At 36.2% G+C, this 23604-nt stretch overlaps 2 protein-coding genes across 3 annotated transcripts in view; one reads left to right on the top strand and one right to left on the bottom strand.

The window, feature by feature from the left end:
- Window positions 1–5144: 5144 nt before the first annotated feature.
- Window positions 5145–23189, bottom strand: LOC126824956 (eukaryotic translation initiation factor 4H). The gene is made up of 8 exons (XM_050554419.2): window positions 23119–23189; window positions 20009–20249; window positions 18934–18982; window positions 18323–18387; window positions 17084–17156; window positions 16186–16416; window positions 13167–13398; window positions 5145–11976 (listed from the first exon to the last, which is right to left on the bottom strand). Exons 1-7 carry the CDS (start codon window positions 23178–23180, stop codon window positions 13208–13210), a joined length of 912 nt encoding a protein of 303 aa, XP_050410376.1. The 5' UTR covers window positions 23181–23189; the 3' UTR covers window positions 5145–11976; window positions 13167–13207.
- Window positions 23190–23231: 42 nt separating this feature from the next.
- Window positions 23232–23604, top strand: part of LOC126824912 (myb-binding protein 1A-like protein) — a 32476-nt gene continuing 32103 nt past the window's right edge. For both annotated transcript variants that reach the window (XM_050554347.2, XM_056101946.1), the window contains exon 1: window positions 23232–23412. In XM_050554347.2, coding sequence (XP_050410304.2) covers window positions 23233–23412 — 180 coding nt within the window. In that variant the 5' untranslated portion in view covers window position 23232. The remainder of the gene's footprint in view (window positions 23413–23604) is intronic.

Genomic DNA, 23604 nt, shown 5'->3' with positions numbered 1-23604 from the left:
CTGCCAGAGTTATGGCCCTTGATCACTTCAAAAAATCTTGTGGATGCTCTAATGGCCAAAGTTAATATCCATTTGACGTTAAATTTATACACAATGTTTAAGGTCATGAGACGAAGAAACCTATTGATTTTCAACGATTTCCGATAATTACTGCCAGAGTTATGGCCCTTGATCACTTCAAAAAATCTTGTGGATGCTCTAGAGGCTAAAGTTAACATCCGATTGACATTAAATTTGTACACAGTGTTTAAGGTCATAAGATGATGAAGACTATTGGTTTTCAGCGATTTCTGATAATTACTGCCAGAGTTATGGCCCTTGATCACCCTGAAAAATCTTGTGGATGCTCTAGAAGCGAAAGTTAATATTCGATTGACTTTAAATTTATACACAGTGTTTAAGGTCATGAGACGAAGAAGCCTATTGATTTTCAGCGATTTCCAATATTTGCTGCCAGAGTTATGGCCCTTGATCACTTTGAAAAATCTTGTGGATGCTCTAGAGGCCAAAGTTAATATCCGATTGACTTTCAATTTATACACAGTGTTAAAGGTCATGAGACGAAGAAGCCTATTGATTTTCAGCGATTTCCGATAATTACTGCCAGAGTTATGGCCCTTGATCACTGCAAAAAATCTTGTGATGCTCTTGAGGCTCAAGTTAATATCCGATTGAGTTTAAATTTATACACAGTGTTTGAGGTCATGAGACGAAGATTCCTATTGATTTTCAACGATTTCCGATAATTACTGCCAAAGTTATGGCCCTTAAGTTATCATCCGATTGACTTCAGATTGATACACAGAGTTTAAGATCTTGAGACGAACAAGTATATTGATTTTCAATGAATTTTTATAACTTGAACAGTTAAATCTATGATATTAAAAGCTTTGCATACAAAACGTTAGCATGAGGCAGAACTTTATAAAAACCAAACAAATTCTAATAGTTTTCTGATAATTACTTCGTGAGTTGTTGCTCTTAATCAGATTTTAGTGTATTATAAATGTTTCATTACCGAAAAAAGTAAAAATATGTGACAACCCTTGTTGACTGCCCGGACGATTTAGTTGCTGTGGGCATATGTTTCGTTGCCTGGCAACCTATCTTAACTATTATAGCGAGAACTGTCAGCTCTTTATCTAATCTCCCATAATGTATCTTTAATATATGCGTTGTGACCCATTTGTGTCAATTTCTAGGTCCCAATATTAATGTCCTGATGCACCAGGCATCACTTCGAATATTGTGAACGGTGAATCTCTAAAGCCAGGCCCATACCGCTACGACTACACACAAGCCGACAGGACTCGGCGTCTTGGGTAGTTGTAAAAAAAAAAAATCGGGTCGCGCCATTACTTCACTTGTCTACGACGGTACCAGTCCACACAGGCCCGACTCTCACAGATTATGCGTCGTGAGTTACGCCACTTCCCTCTAGCGAGTGATTCCAAAAGTAAACCGGAAGCATAAAAGTGACATTATATTTTGCCATTTTGCCATATTTTGCCAGTTAAACTAGGAGCACATGACCTGCACAGTCACATGACTAAATGCTACTCTCTGATTGGCTAAACATCAGTAAGACAATCGATCGTGTCGTGTGAGTGTCCACACAAACACGATAAGTTATGACTGCAACCAACTGCATCCGACTACGATTGAACATGTTCAATCGGGTCTACGGGCCACGACGCGACGGAAATCGATTGAATCGTGGTCGTGGGACTGTCCACACTGCACTGATTATCTGAGACAAGACGTTGCGTTGGGTAGAGTCTGTATATATCAGATTCCTATCAAAAATATTCAGCTGTTGGTTTTGCCAAGAAATTGAAATATATAAATATTTACTGATGAACAAATATAATTACATTCTGATATTATGATTGTTGTATCTGTAACTATTTACTGTAAGAACCCTGGTAAAATATTTAGGAAATGAAATGAAATGAGGTTTAACGTCCTAATGTTCTGCTCCAACTGGGCTAATGAAGACAGGCATACGCCATACAGTGTGCTATGAGGGAAATTTTGCCTGGGCAGCGGCGCTACGGCCTACTCTTATATCGAATTCCAACTGCCAAGGGATCTTTTACGTGCACGTTAATTTGTACAAGGAACCTTGGTTTTTCGTCCCATCCGAACGACAAGACAACTGTCCTTGTCAGGCCCTCCATCCTGCGTCACTGACAAGGGGAAACCACGCTGGAAAATCTGAATGAACTTTCTCAGCCAATGCAGGGATCGAACACCAAATATTTAGGAACCCTGATGTGCTTCTTTGAGTGGCATTTCGCAGACAATTACTATTTTAATTAGAGAACACTCAACATTACCTGGTTTTAATTAAAATAGTAAATGTGTTTCATATTATGATTTTGTAACATCCACGCGACCCAAACTAGGTCATTTTGGGACTAACATATGGTTCAATTTTATTTCAATAATTTGCTTGCACGTAGGGATATATAGCAGTGGGAGGAACCCGGAGAAAACCCACGAGTTTGGACAGACGTCCTTGTCACGTATAACTGGAGATTCGAAAATACTCCAGGTGGCTCAATAACAGACCTTATGATATAACGCGCACGTGCTAACCATTCGGACACTGATGTTGACTTTAAACGAATATTAATGTATTCGTCAGGATTCCCCAGTTGTATGTGACAAGACAAGGAGTAGGGTCGTGGGTTTTCTACGGGTCGTCCGGTTTCCTCCCACTGCTAAAGACCCCTAAGGACAAGCGAAAAATTGAAATTAAATTGAACCATATGTTAGTCCCAAAATGACCAGTTTATGTCAAGTGAACGTTAAACCCCATTTCTCTCCCTGTATTCTTGAGGTGATTTATCTTATACATATATGCCAGTCGTAACAGCTTATGTTAAAAATGGACAGATGTGTTTATCTCCTAATAGAATAATAAAGTTAATTGAGAATCTTATCCAATGACCAGAATAGGTCCATTGTTTTGTTATTCTGTATTTGAACACCCTTGTATTCTCATTTTCTAGAACAAAGTGTATACAGAGAGAGAAATGGGGTTTAACATTCATTCAACACAAACTAGGTCATTTCGGGACTAACATTTGGTTCAATTTTATTTCAATAACTCGCTTGTGCATTAGGGGTCTTTAGCAGTGGCAGGAGTCTGGGCAGGACCCGGAGAAAACCCATGAGATTTGACAGGCGACCCTACTCTTTGTGACATACAAACAGGAAATAAAGTGTATAAAAGAGATTAATTTGATTTAGGGATAAGAATTACTACTTGTCGACTCAACTATGGTATCAAGATAACTTAAAGACAAAATAATGGGAGATAACCCCATTTTTTGCTGGCTACCTGCACTCCTCACATTTATTCCTCCTTATAAAATGAAATCAAATTGAACTTCCTCCTTTTCTGAACCAACTTGGCTAATCACGAGGGGCATACAGTGTGTCGGGAGGTAAATTTTGTCCAAGTAGCGGCACAATGGTCTACTCTTATTTTGAATTCCAACTGTCAAAGATTCTTTTAAGACTAGATGTTGACCTTCGTCTTGCATCCTGGGAACCAGGCTGGAAAATCTTGAGGAACTTTCTAGGTCAACTCCAGGATCGCTCCTGTTTAGTGAGCCAGCGACTTACTCACACAAACCACATCCGTGGTCGTATATTGCTGTCCGCCCGTCTGTCGGTCGGTCCGTCGTCCACAATTTCTTGTGAACACTCTACAGACCACATTTATCATCTGATTGTTTTGAAATTGATATATGTTGTTTGCATTAGTGAGATGAAAATGCCTATTTAATTTCAATAATTTCCGTTAATTACATCTAGAGTTATGGCCCTTGTTTCACTTTGTTGAATCTTGTGAATGCTCTAATGATAACAGTTATCATCCGATCTGTTTGAAATCTATATGCATCATTTAAATTAGTGCAACGAAGAAGCCTATTGAATTTCAGCAATTTCCGTTAATTACATCTAGAGTTATGGCCCTTGTTTCACTTTGTTGAATCTTGTGAATGCTCTAACGACAAAAGTTATTATCCGATCTGTTTGAAATTTATATGTATCGTTTGAATTAGTATATCAAACAAGCCCACTGAGTTTCAGCAAATTTCCGTTCCTTACATCTAGAGGTATGGCCCATGTTTCACCTTGTTGCGTCTTGTGAACGCTTGAATGACAAAAGTCACCCAATCTGTATGAAATTCATATGCATGATTTAAATTAGTGGAATGAAGAATCCTATTGAATATCAGCAATTTCCGTCAATTACTTCTAGAGTTATGGCCCTTGTTTTACTTTGTTGAACCTTGTGAATGTTCGAATGACAAAAGTTATCATCCAATCTGTATGAAATTTAGTTGCATTATTTGAATTTGTAAAACGAAAAAGCCTGTCAAATTTCAACAATTTCTGTATATTACTTTCAAAGTTAAAGCCCTTGTTTTAGTTTTTAGAACCTTGTGAACCTTCAAACGATGAAAAAATCATGTCATCTGTATGAAATTGTCTATTAAATGCCCCTAATTACCTACAAAAGAATAAATATGCGACAACCCTTGTCGACCGCTCGGACAATTTAGCTGCTGTGGGTGTATGTTTTGTTGCCTGGCAACCTATCTTTGAAGGAATTCTAATTGGCTACAATCTGTAATCACGCCCATGCAAGGGCCGTGAAGACTCATAACTTGTCAGGGGTATTGTCTAGTCGTTTGTTGGAGGCAATAAAACAAGGTCAGTGAGTACACACTGCATGTATAACAGCCCTAGACAGTTGGAATTCGATAAAAAAAAAAATCGGTGGAAACATTTATGTACTGTGTTGACAAGACCGGATTCCATTCCCATTATGTCGGAGATATAAATATTGTATAATTATTCTGATGAGAGAGAAGGAGAGAGAAATGGGATATAACATCCAATCGACACATACTTGGTAATTTTGTGTAGGTGTCTTTAGCAGTGGGTGGAAACCGGTGGACCTGGAGAAAACCCACGAGGTTGGAAAGGCGACCCTACTCCTAGTCATGTGAAACTGGGGAATCGAAACTATGTCAGTTGACTCAATGACAGACCTTATGATACAGTGCGCACGCGCTAACCATTTGGCCATCCAACCTCTAATGAAATAACTCCAACACAAATTGAAGATAAAATATTTTTATTTTATAGAAATTTGTTTTGTATTTTTTTGTTTAATGTCATCAATAGAAATGCAACTATTTTACACAAAATATATACAATGTTTGTTTCAACTTCTAGTACACAATTACACTGGTGGGTTGATGTAACAAGGTATTATATAGATAGATAGATGTCACCCACAGCCATATATAGACAGAGTCTGTCAACACAGCCATATATAGACAGAGTAATATATAGACAGGTGTCACCATAGCGATATATAAATAGGTGTCACCATAACCATATATTGACAGTGCCATATATAGGATACCACAACCATATATAGACACTATACAGTGTCTGGGGCCTAAATCACCAATACTTCAAGCCAATTATTTTAAGAATGCAATCATTTTATTGGTTGAGACTTAAGATCCTGACCAATAAAATTATTGAATTCTTAAAAAAAAAAAAAATTTTGTGAATAATGTCTAAGACTGTGATGAATTAACTCCTTACTGCGGGTACAGATGATGGAAGGAAGAATCTATTGATTAGCTAACAAAATAGGCTGTTTTGGTCTGGGCTCTGTTTCTCGAAATCTTAACTAAAGATAAAATCCAAATTTTAGTAGATACTTCAATTTTGTATGGCTAATCACTAAAATCAATCTAATATTATCCAATCAAATTACTAAAATTTGTATTTTATCTTAGTTAAAATTTTGTGAAACAGGACCCAGATCTATATTTCGTTTCATTTTTTTTTATACTTTTGATGGCCTACACTACATGAAGATCTGACCGGTTGTAGTGGAAAGTCATGTCAGGGGTTGCACAAGTGGCTTTTGACCCTATGATGTCAGACATTGATTAATCAATCAGCGTTGAGGTTTCTATTTGTTTACCCACAGTTATGTGCAATCGCACACCAAGAACTCACCGTAATAGACCGTTTTACTGGCTAATCACTCATTTCAACCAGAATGCCGATAAAATAACAACTCTTGCAGATCCTAGGTGCAGTAAAGAAAAGTAAAATGAAATTTTGAACTATAAAAAACGAATCGAAATAGGATCTGTGTTTTAATCAGCTTGATACAAAACTATCATTTATATAGTTCTAATGTTGATGTATTAGAACTACACACCAACAGAATGGCGACCATGACTGAAATTGGCCATACTCTCTTTATATATGGCTGTGAATGTCACAAGTGTGATGAAATAAAACTTACAACTAATTCAAGTCGTACACAAAAGGTGAAAAAGTGGAAGTGAAATTTTTTTATAAATCGGGAGGTACCGATGTGGGTGGGGAGGGAGCCTGGTGTACCAAGCTTCCAAAAAGGGTGGGGGAGGGAGCCTAGTGTACCAAGCTTCTAAAACGTGTTGCAAGTGAGCTGAAGAGACATAAAAAAAAATATCTATCTAAAATGGGGTACATGATTTGATAGGGGCTGGGGAGAGTCAACAACCTTCCAAAAGTGTGATACATTGTAACTGCGATGTTCAAACATATCATTATGGAAGGGCAAGCACTCGTGTGGTATATTGTAACTTGGATGTTCAAGTCTATAATTATGGAAGGGCAAGCCTTCAGTGTGGTACATGTATATTATAACTTGGATGTTCACGTCTATCATTATGAAAGAATAAGCACTCAGTATGGTTTATTGTAACTTGGACGTTCAAGTCTATAATTATGAAAGAGTAAGCACTCAGTGTGGTATATTGTAAATTGGATGTTCAAGTCTATCATTATGAAACAGTAAGCACTCAGTGTGATACATTGTAACTTGGATGTTCAAGTCTATCATTATAAAAGGGCAAGTACTCTGTCTCAAAAAGATGTCTGCGATATCACTTTAGTGGAAGCTGATGTTAAATAAAGCTATTTCACAGGTCTCAAAAAGTGATGCTCCCAAAGTCAAAGGAGTAGGAGAGATAATTCATGTCTCAAGGCAAGCAATGAAATTCTTGTGTTTAATTATGGGGAGCTTGTTTGTTTATACATTTATAGGGTCCAGTTGGTTACTCTTATGTAGGCAGTTACATATGGGGACCGTTTTTTTATACATTTATAGGATCCATTTGGTAAAACTTTAACTAAGTATAAATAAAACATTAAATGCTATTCTTCATTCACATGCATCACAATAATAAAATGCATAAATTCCATCACAAGTTTCACAATAGTCACAAAAATAAATTCTGATCAAAAGACAATTTATGTTTAAAGAATTTAAAGAATGATATCAGATTAATGTGAGAAATACTAATATTCTCAACAACATTGTGCTTATTTCCAGGTCAATTTCACAAAATTCCATCCATAAAAAATCAAGAGCTATACCATGTGTGTATCCTTTGAACAATTCATACATTATTTGTCAAATGACTGGTTGCATTCGTCTTTTAATACCCAAGTCAAGATCACCAGGCCTCATTAAAACAGCAAATCGGAACAAGCGTATCACATAGATGTAAATCAAGACAAACACTAATGGCAACTGCCACAGATCACATGTGCAGAACCAATCATTCTAGCGATATTATAAGGTTTCGCAAGTCACAGATGCGGAACCAATCATGTCCAAGTTATTATAAGGTTCCGTAAGTCACAGATGTGGAACCAATCATATCCGAGATATTATAAGGTTCCGCAAGTCACAGATGCGGAACCAATCATGTCCCAGATATTATAAGGTTCCACAAGTCACAGATGTAGATCCAATCACATCTGAGATATTATAAGGTTTTGCAAGTCACAGATGTGGATCCAATCACGTCTGAGATATTATAAGGTAACAGATGTGGAACAAATCCTGACAACAGAAATGTCATGAATTTTACAATGGCTACCCTATAAAACAGCCCTGGTTTATGATGATGGATAATTTTGCGATGATTATCAACTAGAATGAAATAATTGTTTTTGCCATACAAACAAATTGTATAGAAGATATAATATCCATGGTTTCAAAGAGAGCTATAGTAAATTTATTATAATTAAATTTCAAATTAATTTAGCAATGACTTTATAGATTCTGGAGCTGCCCTGACAAAATTCTTTCCCACTATTATATATATATGTTTTGATGGAACATGTTTTAATCCACTTTGCGTATATAAAAATACAAAGTAAAAATCCGAGACTAACAGATCTCTACCAACAAGCAATCTACACGAACATCTAACACCAACAAATCGTGACACGGGGGAAAGGGGAGACAACCAGTTGATCACTCACTGTCTCACCTTCCTTTATATAAAACCTAACACTATAACCTGGGTATCATTTCATCTTGCGTATTTAGTCCTAATTTCTTTCACATTCATTCAATTTCAAATCTTGTAAAAATCATCATAAATCACCCAATTAACCAGTCAGCTTTAATCTAGATGATTTTACAAAGATTTGACAAATGAAAAAATGTTATGCTCCGACTGGGCATTTTGTCTTATATTGAATTCAAACTGCCAAGGGATCTTTAACGTGTATGCTAATGTGTAAACGGGATCTCGGTTTTTCGTCAAACCGTATAACTAGACATTGTCCCTTGTCAGGCCCTCTATCCTGCACCACTGACAGAAAATCCCAATGAACTTTCTGGGCCAAAGTTGGGATCGAACACGGGACCTCCAGGTTAGCGAGCCACCGTCATACCCACTGAGCCACAATGGCTCTACAACGATTTGATTAAATGATACCCAGGTTAAAGTGTAATATCCTTAAATGACATTTAGAAGTAGAGATATAACATTTACAATAACACAACTTTCTGGATTTACTACTTCTTGGTTTATTACATGCAACGTTTCAATTTCAAATTGAATACTCGTACAAAGATACAAGTACCTGTTACAGTACTGAAACGTTAATCCATTTCAAATCCATAAACTTGTGTTATTATTAATATATAACATCTACATCAAAGAGAAAGTCTGTTTGTGGGTTCTCTATCGGAAATCAAATGCTTGAACTTATAAAAGATAACTTTATAGTAACCATTTCTTTACAAGGACTATAATGGTGCTATTTATTTTATATTTGGTGCTGTTTTTCCACGATGAAATTGACAATTAATGATTATATAACATGGACATTAAAAATATTCTAGAACATATTTTTCTTTACTGACCTATTATCTTCTAGCAAATTCTGAACTCCAAATCAAAATTATATAAAGCAGACACAAAAGTTCAACAGCAGGGCCCTGTTTCTCGAAATCTTAACTAAAGATAAGATCCCAATTTTAGTAGATACTTCAATTTTGATTGGCTAAGTACTAAAATCAATCTAATATTATCCAATCAAACTACTAAAATTTGGATTTTATCTTAGTTATAATTTCGTGAAACAGGCCCCTGGTAATTAAGCCAGGTACATGTACACAAAAATAGTGCAATAAGGCCGGTGGGTAAGATTACCAAAGGTAAAATCATTTGTTATTATTTTATTCCTCAATGAAATTTCATCAACATGGTAGCCATAGTCAATTTGATAATTAATAACTCGGAAGATCACACACACACACAATTCCCACGCCCATTTTAGTGAAGTTGCCAAAGAAGTGATTTAGTTTATGCTACGTTCCCACTGTTGTCCGATGCGTTACGATAGGATTGTCCCGAATGAGTCCAAGATCTGCTACGGGCAGGTACGTTCGGATACGTTCAACGCGAGTGCTACGACTGACCTCAATATATAAGACATGATAGGATCACCACGATTACTTCATGATTTCAATCATATCACGAATCGTGATAGTGGAAGCCTAGCATTAAGTAGGACAGAAATGGAGTTAAATGTCTCCTCAACGAAATAGTTCCATCATTTTCAGACTAAACAAAAAGTTAAAATAGCATTATGAAAAATTTAGATATAAAGCTGGCCATTCTTGCTATAATAGTTCCAAAATAGGTCATTCAAAATTAATATATTGAAAATTTAATTCTAATTACTTTATTTTGAGCGATGTTATCACTGTTTGAAGTTTACATCTGCGCCATCCGATGGCCTAAAGGGTTGATTATAGGTTGTCATGTTAATAAATGTCGAAATAATAATTTATATAACATTTGAAGTCAAAATAAAACCCTGTAATAGACAGATTTAGCTCTTACAGATTTATGCATCTTTAATTTTTTTCTACCTTCAAGTGTGTAATGCTAGGAAGGAGAAATTTGCCAAGGCAGCAAGTGGACCACGAATTTCTATCCCTTCCCAATGATTAGGCAACACCATCCGAATTTGCTTTCCTTATCAGGCCCCCAGTCGCTTTCCTTAGCAGGCCTGCAGTCCCTTTCATTATCAGGCCAGCAGTAGCTTTCCCGCACAAGTGGGAACTTGGCTTGAAAAATCCCAATTCTAATGAATAATTCAGTGTCTAAACAATCAACTATCACAGTATCATGTTCATCTCATGTATCTATCAAGAGTTGTCTTTTCATTCTTTATCTTACGAAACAAAAGTTGTCTTTCCGTGGAAACGGTTCCAACCCATAAAAGTATGTCTGATAAAATGGTTGACCCATCCGGGTGGAAAAGGCTTCATTAAAAACCGCCATTTTGATTTTTATCTCACTGTCGCATTCCAGTGAACCAGGAAAAGTTTATAAAAGCCGTCTTATGACGGCAGACGCATAAAGTTTATCTAAGGATGAGGTCAGAATCACACACAATATAAAACATTAAAAAAAAAAAAAAAAAAAAAAAATCAAAATAATTTACAAGACGTCACAACGATAAAGCTGCTTCTGGTGAGACCTGACATATATTTCGTTACATGAACAGAAAATGGCGTAGCATAACGTCGCCGTTAGATGAATGATTTTCACAAGGATGATTACTATATAACATAATGAACAACATTATAATCAAATAAAGAAACCAAAATCACCATGACAACCAGATATAGTCGCGCTAGATTTATACAGTTTATAGCTGATACCGTTATTTATCTTCTCAAAATAATCTGAACAAAGTCGACACCGCTGGAGGACATATTGCTTAATGATTTTTCAGTTAGAATTGACTAAACTTTTCCAGATATTTCAAGCAGCTATTGGCATTTGCTTGACTTAGATTTGATATCGGCAATTTGTGCTCTTAGAGAAATGGGGTTTAACGTCCACTCGACACAAACTAGGTCATATCAGGACTAACATATGGTTCAATTTTATTTCAATATTTCACTTGCGCGTAGGGGTCTTTAGCAGTGCGACCCTACCCCTTGTCTCGTACAACCGGACAATCAAAACTACGCCAGTTGACTCAATGACAGACCTTATGATACAGCGCGCGCACGTGCTAACCATTCAGTCATCCGTGCTCTCACAGATCTCGGCAAATTTATGTGTTGGTTGTTTTTTTGTTCTGTATTTGTGTCTTTTGGGGTGAAGTTCTATATCGTTTAATTCTTAAAATAATTATGTTTACACAACATGATCTCCAGCGGTGACGCCACCGACAGTTAAATGCACTCATGAGTACCTTTTTTGGCAGTTGTTAAAAAAAATAACAAAAACAACATCAAACAGATTATTTTGAAGTGATAAATAAAAAGATAAGCTATAATGAAATAAATCTCTTTTTTCTGTACATATAAACATGTGGACCTATTATTCAGACATAGGGTCAAAGGTCACTCTCTACTGTATATATATATATATCAGATTGTCTTTAAGCTTATAGATAAACACACATCAGTTATTAAAATTAAACAAGGGGCAGAACTGTAGGTAGTCATGGTTTCTATCTTTATAACAATTAATTTGATTGGTTGACTTGACGACCATTCTGTACATCTTGGTGATATGAGAGATAACTCTAATTTAAGCCCACATCCTGAAAGTAATTAAACAAAAAGGTGTTTAAAATTATCGCCTAATCTTTTGGTTGTATTACGCCATTTCTCGCTTCCAACAGATTCACTTTTCTGTGAAAGGATATTCAATTACCAGTACTTCACGTTAAAGATGCGCTTTTGCTCCTGTTCCTTTCAACACACCTTCGCGGGATAGTCAGGGCTATTAAAATACTGAATGTTGAGCTTTATACAAATCTTCTCCAGCTATACAAATGAAATGAAATGGGGTTTAACGTCCTACTGGTCTGACGGAACTCGGCAAATAAAGAGGGGCATACGCCATACAGTGTGCTATGAGGGAAACTTTGCCCTGACAGCGGCACTACAGTCTACTCTTATATTGACTTCCAACTGCCAAGGGATCTTTTATGTGCACGCCAATCTGTACACAGGGCCTTGGGGTTTTCTTCCCGTCCTATCCGAACAATTAGACAGCTGTTCTTGTCAGGCCCTCTGTCCTGCATCACTGACAAGGGGTAACTTTGTCAACCAATGCAGGGATCGAACACCCGACATCCAGGCTAGCGAGCCAGTGTCTTACCCACTTAGCCACCGTGATCCCCTCAGCGTTATAGAATACGATTATTATTATTATAGATCTCATACAGAAGGAAGAGTTAGTGCAGGAAGTGGCAGAGAGTTTTGTAAAGACTTGACAATGAAGCCAATATGCCAATTCTAGATTAACCAGACCTTTTAGATACAAAATGCTTGTCAATAAAGAAACGAAACTCTCTACCACATTCTGCATTAACCTACCTGATTAAAATATAGATTGATATTTCGTTTTGTTTTTTCATACTTTCGATGGCCTACACTACATGAAGATCTGACCAGTTGTACTGGAATGTCGTGTCGGGTCATACGAGTTGCGCTTGACCCTATGACGTCAGACATTGATTAATCAATCAGCGCTGACGTTTCTAGTGGTTTACCCACAGTTCCCTGCATAGCATGCCAAGAAGTCGCTATAACAGACCGTTTCATTGGCTAATCCCTCACTTCAACCAGAACGCCGGTAATATGTTATAGATCATAGTGTAGTAAAGACAAGTAAAACGAAATTTTGAATTATAAAAAAACAAAACTAAATAGGATCTGTGTTTTAATCAGATTAGTCCCGAAATGAGTGGACATTAAACTTTCTCTCTCTGAAATTTAAACTTACTCCAATTTATTTACACGATGAGATCTGTATTGACTGTTATCTCAGTGAACACTATTCTCACTAGTAGTACGACTACGAGTTGTTTCCACTACTTCCTCGTCTCCTTCTCGTCTTTCACGTGGTTTCCCTACACCAAATATACTAGAATTACGCTCACTATGTACCACTTCGTTAATAGGAGCGGGTTTACTTCTTGGTAATAATTTAAGTTTAGGTCGAGCCGCTGCAGATTCTGTAATAAACCATCAAAATGTTAAAGATACATTATGGGAGATTCGATAACGAGTTGGCAGTTCTCACTATAATAGTTAAAGATAGGTTGCCAGGCAACGAAACATACGCCCACAGCAACTAAATCGTCCGGGCAGTCAACAAGGGTTGTCGCATATTTTTACTTTTTTCGGTAATGAAACATTTATAATACACTAAAATCTGATTAAGAGCAACAACTCACGAAGTAATTCTCAGAAAACTATTAGAATTTGTTTGGTTTTATAAAGTTCTGCCCCATGCTAACGTTTTGTATGCAAAGCTTTTAATATCATGGATTTAACTGTTTAAGTCATAAAAATTCATTGAAAATCAATATACTTGTTCGTCTACAGATCTTAAACTCTGTGTATCAATCTGAAGTCAATCGGATTATAACTTCAGCCTTTAGCGCATCACAAGATTTTGCAAAGTGATCAAGGCAGTAATTATCGGAAATCGTTGAAAAACAATAGGAATCGACCTCAAACACTGTGTATAAATTTAAACTCAATCGGATATTAACTTTAGCCTCTAGAGCATCCACAAGATTCTTTGAAGTCATCAAGGGCCGTAACTCTGGCAGTAATTATCGGAAATCACTGAAAATCAATAGGCTTCTTCATCTCATGACCTTAAACACTGTGTATAAATTAAAAGTCAATCAGATATTAACTTTGGCCTCTAGAGCGTCCACAAGATTTTTCAAAGTGATCAAGGGCCATAACTCTGGCAGTAATTATCGGAAATCGCTGAAAATCAATAGGCTTCTTCGTCTCATGACCTTAAACACTGTGTATAAATTTAAAGTCAATCGGATATTAACTTTGGCCTCTAGAGCGTCCACAAGATTTTTCAAAGTGATCAAGGGCCATAACTCTGGCAGTAATTATCGGAAATCGTTGAAAATCAATAGGCTTCTTCATCTCGTGACCTCAAACACTGTGTACAAATCTATGGTCAATTGGATATTAACTTTGGCCTCTAGAGCATCCACAAGATTTTTCAAAGTGATCAAGGGCCATAACTCTGGCAGTAATTATCGGAAATCGCTGAAAATCAATAGGCTTCTTCGTCTCAAGACCTTAAATACTGTGTATAAATTTAAAGTCAATCAGATATTAACTTTAGCCTCTAGAGCGTCCACAAGCATTTGTGGACGCCGGCCGGACGGACGGACGGGGGCGACGACAATATACGACCACATTTCAATGTGGGCATATAAAAACTAGATAACGTAAAGGCAATTTACTGAAAATTTCATTCAAATTAATCCACTATGAACCGAAAACTAAGCGAATGAAATTTCTGCCTAGCCTCGGTCATCATTACTAAAGTCAGTACGATGAACAGCATAGTCTCGATTATCTATTTAATCATTTAATCGAGAAGGAAAGTTATGCAGTAAATCGGCTCACAATCCACTTAAGATCGCAGGCTAGCGAGGCCATCTAGAGTTGATTATGGTCTGGATAAGTTAATTAATGTCTAATTAATAATTTAGATAACATTTCAGGCCTAAAGAAAGACCTACAATAGACAGATTTAGCTCTTGCATAATGTATGTTTAAATGAAATGAAATGGGGTTTAACGTCCAACTGGGCGAATGAAACGGGTATACGACATAGAGTGTGATATGAGGTAAATTTTGCCTGGACAACGGCGCTACAGCATACTCTTATATAGAATTCCATCTGGCGAGTGTTCTTTTACACGAACGCCAAGGTGTACAGAGGACCATGTTTTTTTTTGTCCCATCAGAACTTCTAGACAGCAGTGCTTATCAGACCTCCGTACAAACAAATTTATTTTACACCCACAGTTCTGTATGTCATCTCGTCAAATTATTCTTATGAAAGTTTTAGGCTACAAAAGTTTTTATTTAATTTGTGGGGATTGTTTACATGGCCTGAAGAACAAACACCATATAAATCCAGATTTAAAGATACATCATGTAAGATTTAGATAAAGAGCTAACATTTCTCGGAAAAATAGCTTAAAAATCAATAATGAAAAAGAAATATATTGAAAATTTCAGTCAAATTACTTCATTCTGAGCGAAGTTATCAATGTTTGAAGGATATCATAATCTTGATTTTCATTGCCACTGTTATTACGATAATAAACACAGTCTTGATTAACCATTTCTAAATTAAAATTTCAATGGCGACCATGTTTCAATCCTTTCCAAATCACAACCATCTAATATCTAGGGAGTTGATTATGGGCTTGGCATGCCAATAAATGTCAATTAATAATTTATATATGACATTTGAGGCCAAAAGAAAGACAGATTTAGCTCTTACATAATGCACATTTAAGTAACACTGAAAGGAATTCTTAAAATTGTTTTACTGAAGTTAAAGGCTCAATACCACTCTTGTTGTAACTGAATAATATGTCCCAATCTTTATTCTAGTCAACAAATTGTACTATTTTACAATATTCCAATTAATTGATGATACAAATTTCATCTTAACACACCTAATTTAAAAAATTGGAAAAATTCAACTAAATGATTTGAAAAGCCTGACGTAAAGCTTTTCAAATGTGACTTGGATTTAAAAATATTTTTGAACCCTCTGGACTAGTAAAATAGGATTTAGTGGATAATTTACACAACAGGTAGGACACTAACATATCTAGTACTTAGAATAAGGCTATTTTTTATTTTCTGGAGCTGTCAAGCCAGCAAGAGTGTTATTGTCCCTTTAAACAACATTCTTCTGGTTTTAAATTTGTTTTAATCTTAAAAAAAAGATAACTAACCTGCTGTCGGTTCCACTAATTCAGGATCGTTAAAACTATCATGTCTAGGTCTGGAATCTCTTCCTCCTCCTCGGCCTCCATAACTACCTCCTCCTCTACTATCATATCTATCGTCTCCTCTTCCCCCTCTATATCCCCCTCCACCTCGTCTTCCGCCAAAATTGTCATAATCTCTGTAATCACCACGGTTACCACCGCCTCGACCACCTCCACCTCGACCACCACGGAATCCTGTTGGTAAAGCAATATGAAGGTATGGTTGGTGGTAATGAAAAGTTAGGGCATGGACTTTTGGTCAGACATAAGCCTGTGCACAATGTACTACTGTTCTGCTCCGAAACTGGGCTAATGAAGACGGGCATATGCCATACAGTGTGCTATGAGGGAAATTTTGCCCAGACAGCAGCACTACGGCCTACTCTTTTACGTAGGGATCTTTTACGTGCACGCCAATGTGTACACGGGACCTCGGTTTTGAATATAAATGAAATGAATTTAACATCCTACTGAGTTTATATTTCGGGACAACAAGGTTGTTCTTAGTATTTCATCTAAAGATTTTTTTTATGGCATGTAAGGCACCAAAAGTTCTCTTAGATAGGATGGCATTACACAGTATCGAGGACATGCAAATGATGTGTAAGAGGCAGCGATTGGAAGTCATTTCTCACTTGCACTGGAAGACAGTAAAGTGAACTAAGTATAAGGGTGATATTTTCTCTCAAAGGAGTTTGTGTTACGAGCCATGCTTCCTTGTTTTGCATGCACTGCAGTTCATATATTGATGTTTTATTAATTCCGGCAAGTAAACTATTGCAGTAGTATAAACGGGAAAATACAAGAGAACGGACTAGTGTTGTGAATTGAAACGAGAGAAGTGGTATCAAGTGTTACATACCTCCACCACCACGATTATTATCTTTCTTTCTACCTTCCGCTACGTCCACTCGTAAATTTTTATCTTCAAATAACTATAAAATAATAACAGACATTTTAATTAATAATAAGCCTACTAATCAAGATTAATGGAAACATCTTCAAAAATTTACAAAAAGAAAAAACAACTAAGCAGATCTTATAGACAAACAAGCAAAAGCCGAATTACGGGTGAACACATGATCAAACTTGAGACAATATATTTACACCCTTCTGTTAGCAGTTACAAAGAGTACCAGCAGGAACCCATTGTTTCGAAGTCTGCCTCTGTGTTGATCGGCTAGCCGGCCTGGAATTAAGGCACATGTCACACAAATTGTCAGAACAAATTAAAACTTTTTGTCTGGCACAATTCCTGGAGATTGTCATTTTGTCAGTCACAGATTTCTTTTTAGTAGTATATTTTTAATCCTTGTCCGACACAATTCTAAAGATATCATGTACATGTACAAGTTAAAAAGTAGTGCTGAGTAATGCCACGACAGTCACGATATGATACATATTCTGATTCAGGTGCTACAATACAGGATAAATGAATAATAGATATTTTTAGTCTTGGTGATGTCGTAGAAATAAAGCTGTTTTATATCAAGATATTGATAAGGACCAAAACAATATAATATGTGATATGGAGAGAGAGAGAGAGAGAAATGGGGTTTAACGTCCACTCGACCCTACTCCTTGTCACGTACAACCGGGGATTCGAAACCACGCCAGTTAACTCAATGACACAGGCCTTATGATACAACACGCGTGTGCTAACCATTCGGCCATCCAACACCCCCCATATGATATGGATAATGTGTGACACGGATAATATGTGATATGGATAATAAGATTGACAGTACATTCTGAAGCGACAAAAAAAACCCTTTAAAAGATAGCTTGCCAGGCAACGAAACATACACCCACAGCAGCTAAATCGTCTGAGCGGTCGACAAGGGTTGTCACATATTTATTCTTTTAAAGGTAATTGGGAGCATTTACAAGACAATTTCATACAGATCAGATTAAAATTTTCGTCATTTGAGGGTTCACAAGGTTCTACAAACTGAAACAAGGACTTTGTGATTGAAAACACGAATCGTGCCAAGGTAAATCGTGGTACATTGATTTAATGATATATCGTGCCAGTGCCTGGCATCTATTTGCAGGCCTCTAGACTTACAATCTGTTTGATATGTTTTAAAAGTCAACTTACCGCACCATCAAACGTTAATGCTTCTTTTAAAGAATCTAAATCATCAAACTCTACATACGCAAAACCTGAAAATATACAAAATATCAATATAGTCTTTACTGACGCCTCCATTTTTCTTGTGCCAGGGATGAAATAAATATACATATGTCAATTAGGGACTGGACTAATGAAAACGCACGTACACCATACAGTGTGCTTATGGGAAATTTTGTCTGGGTAGCGGCGCTACTGTCTATTCATTACATCGAATTCCAAATGTCAATAATGTGTACACGGGACCTTGGTTTTCTGTCCCATCCGAACAACTAGACATCTGTCCTTGTCAGCCCTCCATCCTGCACCACTGACAAAGGGAAACCACGAGGGAAAATCCAGATAACCTTTTCGACCAACACCAGGATCGAACACACGACCTCCAGATTACCGATCCAAGGTCTTACTCAGTGAGCCACTGTGACTCCCTTGAAATAATGAAGAGCAAGAAATGTGATTGGTAATAAAGTCCTGAGTGGCATCAGGTGTTCTAGAAAGAAACAGCATATGCCAGCAATTAAGACTTGGATTTCAGAAACCAACCCTTCATGTAATTGGTAGAAAATTATATAACTTACCCTTAAATTCGTCTGTGTCTCTGTCTCTGACCAGTCTAACACTATGTACCTGTATTAAAAAAAAACACATCTAGAATATAAATCATGGCACTGGCTCACTGGGTTCGAACCAAGTGTTGGGTGAAAAAAAGCTCCTTAGGTTTTGTCCAACGAAGACCATTGACATGGAAAATTAAATGAAATATAACGTCCTACTGTTTTGCTCTGACTAGGCTAATGAAGACTGGACTATGCCATAAAGTGTGCTATGAAGGACATTTTGCCTGGACAGCGGCGCTACAGCCTACGCATATATCAAATTCTAACTGCCAAGGGATCTTTTACGTGTGCATCCATGCGACAAGGAAAAGTGTTTAGTCATTCGGATTGTATGAAACAACATATAACACTGTAACCCAGGTATCATTTAATCTTGTGTATCCAGCACTAATTTCTTTCATATTCTTTTAATATCAAATCTTTGTTTAAAAATTTGTAAAAACTGTTTAAAATCACCATAAATCGTTTAATTTGTACTTGTGTCCAGTTTAAAGATGACCATTCAATTTTGATAATGAGTGTCCAATTTACAAGTGTTTAATTTCTCAATCATTGTTAAAAAATAAACAACCCAATTGATTAATGATGTATAATGATTAATTTTTTAACAGTGATCAGGAAATTAAATACTTGTAAATTGGACACACATTATCAAAATTAATCAGTCAGCTTTAAACTGGACACTTGTACAAATTAGATGATTTTTGGTGATTTTAAACAATTTTTACAAATTTTTAAACAAAGATTGGATATTAAACGAATGTGAAAGAAATTAGTTCTAGATACACAAGATTAAACGATACCTGGGTTACAGTGCAAGGTCCTGTGTATACTATTGGCATTGGAAGTTGGCGTAAGAATTAAAAAAAAGTCATCGCATTGGATATTAAACGAATGTGAAAGAAATTAGTGCTAGATACACAAGATTAAATGATACCTGGGTTACAGTGTATTGTTCCCACAGTAACTGTGTTTAAGATTAAGCTAAAGTAGTAAAACAAATCAGGTATTCCAGTCACACAAGAAATAAATTTACCTTTAAATCTTTAAATATAACTTCTAAATCACCCTGTACAACCCCTTTCGGTAAATTCCCAATATAACATGTGTAGGGGGGTTCTGTTGGTAAAGGTTTTCTTCCTCCTCCTCCACCTCGGGATCCTCCATCTCTACCACCATATCCTCCTCCTCCCCCATAGCCCCCTCGTCCTCCCCCACCATAACCTCTGTCATTTCTTCCTCCATAACCTCCACTGCGGCCATAAGATCTGTCATCCCTGCAAAATAAAAAAAATTTGACATCAATTTCCAAACAAGTAATAATAATAATAATAATTGTCTTATATAGCGCTACATTATGTCCAATGGTCATTTGTAAGCGCTGTTCAGCCACATTGTATATTATATAGAAAGTATCCCTAGAGTATATTTATAATCACACCTTATTAAATAGATGAGTTTTTAAAACAGATTTAAATTCTGTAAATGTAGGTAGTTCCCGCATTATTTTTGGAAGATCATTCCAGAGAATTGCACCATTAACAGGGAAAGAATATTTTCCACGTAGCTTTTTATATTTCGATACAGATAGTAATGTGTTATCATTCGAGGATCTGAGGTTGCAGCGTATCTGTACATCACTATACAGTGTAAACATCTGTTTCATATAGCTGGGAGCGGATATAGAGAAGAGACTTTTATATACAGTCGTTGGGATTTTATATTCAATTCGCGATCTAACTGGTAGCCAATGTAATTCCTTTAGTTTGTCACTGATTTATGTTTTATGTAAAGTAAGGATTCCCCAACAAGTAGTTTTATGTAAAGTGAGGATTCCCCAACATGTAGTTTTTTGTAAAGTAGGGCAATTCCAAGCCAACGTATGCAATTAGGTGAAAAATTCAATTAGTTGATAAGTGGACAAAAAGAGTATCTTATGGTGGGAAATAATCCACATTTTGAAGAAAAATCTCAATTTGGGCGGAAACTCTCCCGATTTTTTTTTTATTTGGTCTTGTGTCAAGGTTTATGTTGTAAATGTTGAATTTATAATTCTATTGTATTTTCTTACTTTGTGTTTGTTTGATTATTCTGACTCATATGAATGATTTGGCATTAGTTATCTGACAATGTATATAAACATAATATTTAAACATTAAAATAATATATTTTTATGAAGGTACCCAACATTTAAAAAATATCACTATGAGAATGTACGTCTGTTGCCAAATATTTACATTTTTTTCTCTCTCATTCATATTTTTATATGGAATTATTTAAAACTTCATATCTAAACCTAGAATAACCCATTCTTACTATAATGACCGTAAAAAGAAAAGATTTGCAAAAATTCTTACAATAACTTGGGTTTTCATACATGTAAGTCTGTTACTTTCCACATTATTTCACGTTACCAAATATTTCCATTTTATCTCTCGCATTCATATTTATTTATGGAACTGTTCAAAAACTCATATTTAAAGCTAACATCAACCATTCTTGATATTATGAGCATAAAAAGAAATAATTTGCCAAAATTCTCTGAATTACTTAGGGTTTCATAGATGTATGTACGTCCGTTACCAAAATTTTAGGGTAAAAATGTACGTCTGTTACCAAAATTTTATTCAAGGAGTAATGTTTTTAGCAAAGTAACTGCTCCATTAAATCAAATGAGTTAACTATTATTATTATCTATAATCCCATTATTTGAAAGTTTACATATTTCATGTAATGGGTTAGCAATTTGCACTCGTACTTCCGTTATCAGAAAATATGTACGTCCGTTACCACAATAATTTCTAATATACTGGGTTACGAGAATCCAAATGTAAGAAGTGATTATGCAGTACACATGTACATTGTAGTATTAAAACTTTTAATTTCCACAAGACAATTTACAGAGTTTTGAAACTATGTTCATGCAGGCAAATCATGGTGTTCATTTCTGTATGTCCGTTACCTATACTTTGAGGAGCGAATATTTATTAATTTCCAGTGTTCATGAACAAATAAAATCATGTCAATTGATACTTAAATCATATGTCTTTAATGCTATATAAAACTCAAACAGTTAATTATTCATGGTTAGATAATATTGGAAGTAATATAAGCGAATTCAAAATGTACGTCCGTTACCGTGGAAATGCCCAGTAAGGATTCCCCAACATGTAGTTTTTTGTAAAGTGAGGATTTCCCAACATGTAGTTTTACTTTTATGCAAAGTGAGGATTCCCCAACATGTCGTTTTATGCAACGTGCTTTGGGAATGCACAGAGAGCTAATTATCTCTAACTTCTAAAGTAGTTTGGGCTAAAGTCCTGTATCCTGTCTTAAAATAACTGGGTTATACCGTAAATGTATGTGTGAACACTATCCCGTCTTAAAATCACTGGCGATAATTGCCTGAATGGACTATTTGTGACAGATTTACAGTGTTCTTTATTAACATACTTGTACATCTCAATACCGTTTCACCCACTTGGCTGCTTCATCTCAATATCATTTCAACCCCCTAGGCGGTTTCATCCCAAAACTGTTTTCCCCCTCAATCTATTTTTTGATCTAGGGGGAAGTAACAACAGTGATGAACAGATCATTTCTATTTCTATCTAATGACAAATGTTTGATTTTGAGAATAAAACCATCAGATCGGATGGGAAGTGAATTTAAAATGAAAGAATCACTAGTTCTTGTACGTGTGCATGAAACAGGAGAAATTACAACTTGTAATCTTTATGGTGTAGTCAACAGATTTGTGCTGATCTTAAATCATGGTTTTGTTGCTTTTTTCTTCATTCACCATTCTCCTTCTTCAACTGGACATAGAATAATTTTCTTCGGGCATTTTGACATGATACGGCTTCATTTCGAACTTACTTAGAAGCCAAAATCCAACCATGGCTTTCCTTCTAAGAACATGTACTAAAAATCCCCATTTCCGTCAGTGCCCACGCTTTTCGTCTTCTGTGGCCTGAAGATTGTACAGGAGAGTGCCGAAAAGAAAGCATGCACCGCTGTTCACTCCCAGGTTGTTGCCGATTCGAGGGGATACACTTGTGTCATGGTCGTAATTTTGGTTGCATTTGAAGGAGTCTGAGTTATGGGTAAAATACATATCAAATTTTTTCGTAAATGATATATTACCCATCAAAGCCACCACGATTTCTGTCGCCGTATCCTCGATTATTAGACTCGTAGTCCGCCATATTGAAATGGTAAAGACTTCCTGTGGCGCATGCGTACTGGAATGTAATCAACATGGCAGTGGAGCACATGGCTGCTGAAAATAATAAACCCACAGCTATTAAAACTAAAACAGATGAATATGTCCTCAAATTATTCTGGACTTTATCAGAAGGACAGGATAATGCCAGGATCAAGGCATCCAATGAACTCGTGAAACATCTAACCAAGAAGCAAGAGAATTCTGAAGAATCTGTAAGGCCCTGACAAAACTGATAAAAATCTTTTTTTTTCAAAAACAAAACTGCTGAATAACAAGCCACATCATTTAGGCTGCTTTATTTCAGTAGTCTTTTAATCTCTGTGTAAAGCAGACATTTTATAAGTTGATCCTTGGCGTAATGGTTATCAAAAGGAGGGGTAAACATGATGGGCTGTCATTGTTCA

The sequence above is a fragment of the Patella vulgata genome, chromosome 6 (assembly GCF_932274485.2).
Source record: "Patella vulgata chromosome 6, xgPatVulg1.2, whole genome shotgun sequence".
Classification (NCBI taxonomy): Eukaryota; Metazoa; Mollusca; class Gastropoda; family Patellidae; genus Patella; species Patella vulgata.
Note: the sequence above shows the minus strand (reverse complement) of the source record. Positions and strands in the feature narration are given on the sequence as shown.